The sequence below is a fragment of the Equus quagga genome, chromosome 15 (genome assembly GCF_021613505.1).
Source record: "Equus quagga isolate Etosha38 chromosome 15, UCLA_HA_Equagga_1.0, whole genome shotgun sequence".
In the NCBI taxonomy this organism is placed as follows: Eukaryota; Metazoa; Chordata; class Mammalia; order Perissodactyla; family Equidae; genus Equus; species Equus quagga.
This window is the reverse complement of record NC_060281.1, coordinates 49,115,970-49,119,540: the sequence shown is the minus strand read 5'-3', so window position 1 is coordinate 49,119,540 and position 3,571 is coordinate 49,115,970. Positions and strand designations below refer to the sequence as shown.

Here is a 3,571-nt window from a genome sequence, read left to right as displayed (position 1 = left end):
CGCCGCCGGGCTGCGTGCCGCGCCCGGAGGGGGCCTCTCTGCACGGCCATCCCGGCCGCCGCGCGCGTGCGGCTGCGGGGCGCGGGCCGGGGTGACCTCAGACTACCCCGAGCCCGGCCGCGGCGCGTTCCGTGCGAATCCGCGAGGCGGTGTCCTGAGGTGACACCGGCTGCGCGGCAGAGGCAGCAGGCGCCGCCGATCAACTAGTTCGCACCGAGGATTCCTCTTGGTGCGTGGCCCAGTTTTCCTTAGGACGGGCTCCAACCCCTCGCTGACACCGCCCCCCCGCGCCGCCACGCTCCGAGGCCTTCCCCCGGGAAGCCTCGCGCGCCCCCCCCCGCCGCTCGGCTCGGGCCGGCGCGCGCGCGCGCGCGATTCCTCGATTCCACAGGCGGTTCGCGCCGCGGGTGGGGGCGGGGCGCGCGGGGAGGGGGCCGGCCGCCGCCGGGGGAGGGGGGCCGGTGCCTGGGGGCGGGGGCGGGGGCGGGCCGGCGTGGGGAGTTCCTCGCTCGCGGACCACACGCTCTGCGGGCCAATCCCGAGCCAGCCTCTAGCAGTGTCGCACGCGGGACACGTCCAAGCGTTTGCTGGCACGGCCGGTGAGGGGGAGGGGGCGAGGAGGAGGGAGGGGAGTTGAGTGACAGGCTTGCGGGGCAGGCTGGGAATTGTAGTTCCCAGCTCCCGTGGCCATAGCCATTTTGTAGTCGGGGGACTACAACTTCCAGAAGATCAAGGGGACCATTCTAAGGTGCCCCGGGAATAGGCGGCTCTCCCCGGGGCCGGGCGTCCTGGGGCACTCGTGCCCAGCAGCCTGGCTGCAGGTAGACGCGAGGGCAGTGGCGAGGCCCAGCGTGTGGCGGCGGTGGGGTGAGCGGCAGGCTGGGGAAAGGGGGTGAGGTGGAGCGACCGAGCGTGCCATGCATTGAGCTAGGGAGCCTCTCTCAATTCCACTCCGAGGCTCGGCGTGGGAGCGATGCCTGAGTGCTTGCCTGGGAAGGGTTCGTCCAGGCTTCTCGGGTGTCTGGTCGACGGGGCTGCAGGGGTCCTCAGGACTGGGCCAGGGGCGGTCGGCGCCGGGGTAGGCGGGCGCCCGGTGGCTCAGCTGTGGGAGTTTTCGGCTAGCGTCCGGCGGGGAATTACCCGAGGAGCCCTAACTTGTATAAAAGCAGAGTCCATTTAAAGTTGGGCTGGATAGCCTCTCTCTCATTGGTTAGGGGGCTTGGAAAAAAGAGACTCGGCGAGCCCTCGCTGTGGTGCTGCCGCCGCCGCCGCCGCCGCTGGAGTTGACTCTTCTGCTCGCACTGCTGCTGCAGCACAAACGTGACTTCCAACATTTTTTATTTATCTTTCCCTTTTCTTTTCCAAGATGTAACTACAGATCAGACACTAAGGACCTTCACGTTTCGCTGATGTAGTTTTTGGAGGAAAAAGGGGGGGAGTGAAGGGCGTCGGTTTTTTTGTGTGTGTGTTTCGGGGGAAATTTTCCATTATGAGTGTTTTACTAAAGTGAATTTTTTTTTTGTTGTTTGCTTCGTTCGTCTTTGGCTCTTTTTTTTTCCTTCCCAATTTCGGATTTATTTCAAGGCGAATCGGGCTTTGGGGGAAGAGGAAGAAAAGTCGGATTACAAGATCAACCACCACCAACAACAATAAAAACCACCAGGATATTTTTTTGCAAATTTCTGACGGCTTTAAATTCATGAAGCAATTGTCCCCTTTTGCAATCAGCATTTGGATCTCAGAATGAGCAAGGAAAGACCCAAGAGGAATATCATTCAGAAGAAATACGTAAGTGGTCGTAACAACACATCCTTTGACTTGCAGTTTTAAGCAATGGCTGTGAATGTCAAGTTTATAGATAATTCTGCAGCTGAAGGGTTTTAAACACAGCGTCCGATAAGGCTGTTTCTTTCTTTTCTGAAAGAGGGCTTTTCAGGCAAAGTCGTGTCTGCCTAGTTTGGATGAAAAAACAGATTGGTGTAGCGATACCTCAAGTGAATAAATTGACCTCGAATGACACAACCATAATCTAGTTTTAGATGAAAGGCAAGGGATTTTGGTGGAGCTTGGAGGGGTGGGGGCTGCCGTAATGTAACTAAACTGCATTCTCGGTCGGATTTGGCCCCATATTGCACTTTGCATGTAAATGAGCCTGTGTTGTTATTATTAATGTTATTTGGAAAATCGTGTAACGCGGGTGTGTTGGAAGCCCTTTAAGTTGGCAATCCAGGGTCCGATTATGGCGATCTCGTTCCTTGCACGAGCACATCAAATTTAATGTATGTGGTCGTTTTGGCTTATCTGGTTCGCAACATAAACCAGTTGGGAATCATGTTACAGCGAATGCATTTGTTGGGATTGACTTTAATAATGGGACTGGTTTTGTTTAAAAATTCATGGTTTCCAGTTTTAGGGGGAAAAGACATACAATATAGCTAATGTTTTTAAGTAGGTATGTGAATGCATATGTAAGTGACTACAAATTTCTCTCTGTTAACTGGGCTTCTAAAATTGGGTGTTTCTTCAGAGATTTAAATGGTTTGGAATAGTTAAATTTGTTTTGTGCATAGTACACCTACATTTTGATTGGCATGGGCAGTGTTTTTGTTTTGTGTGTGGTGGCTTTTTTTTTTTAAGTTTGGGGGGAGGGAGGGATGAGGGGGACCGAGGGATTAACCAAATATGCACTCGAGTGATCCGTGATTAGCAGCATGCTTTAAATCAAAGAACTCATTTTTTTTAAAGGCCAAATGAACATACATTAGGAATAATGCAACGTGATAAGAAAGTTTTATTTAACTCGAGTCAGCAAATTGGTGTTAATATTTTCCCTTTTTGAGCAATGTGATGTGTGTAATGGGAGATGACCTTCGGGGCACTGGTTTTGTAAAAAATACATTTAATGGAAAAGCTGAATGCCTGTTCTAGAGGGCTGATTCTAATCTAGACACGTAAACTTCAACTATGAAAGAAATGCTAGGTTAAATAATCGAGCCCAACTTAAAAAGCTGTTCCCTAAAGAATTTAGAATTAAAATACATCCGCATTGCAGAGGGCTGGGTAGAATGCAAAGGACGAGTTGAAACTCGGGCTGTAGAAACTGCATGGAGACAACCTTGCCTGGGAGCGTGGACGCCTTCCCGGGGCACGTCCGATTCGGGGGCAGCCACAAAGCAAATGGGCTAGAACTTGGACAAGAACCGCTCTCCCCCTCCCCCCACCCCGCCCCAGCCCGGACCTCGCTAAGTTGGAGAGCAGTGTGGGGTGGGATTTTTTGTTGCCGGTGGGCAGCGGATGCTGTCGCGTCCGGGCGTCCGGCCGCAAGCCCGCGGCTGGCGGCGGCCGCGGGTGGCAGAGCGCGCGTTGACGCTGGGGGAGCGCAGCCCGTGGTCCCGACGTGCTCGAGCGGGCTGCGCGGGGGTCGCGGCGGGCTGGGCCGGGGCTGGGCGGGCGCTCGCGCGGCCTGTAGGGGGCGGCCTCCGGGCTCGGGTTGGGGTTGGGGCTGGGGCTGGGGCTCGGGCTCCGGGCGCGGGGCGCGGGCTGGCGGGAGGGGCGCGGGGGCGTCGCGGCC

The 3,571-nt window shown here is 55.6% G+C and overlaps 1 protein-coding gene across 1 annotated transcript in view; it reads left to right on the top strand.

The window, feature by feature from the left end:
• The first annotated feature begins 1,124 nt into the window (after nucleotides 1–1,124).
• The window catches only part of JARID2 (jumonji and AT-rich interaction domain containing 2), a 254,706-nt gene continuing 252,259 nt past the window's right edge, over nucleotides 1,125–3,571 (top strand). The window contains exon 1 of the mRNA XM_046641238.1: nucleotides 1,125–1,788. Within this exon, the coding sequence (XP_046497194.1) occupies nucleotides 1,744–1,788 (45 nt within the window). The 5' untranslated portion in view covers nucleotides 1,125–1,743. The remainder of the gene's footprint in view (nucleotides 1,789–3,571) is intronic.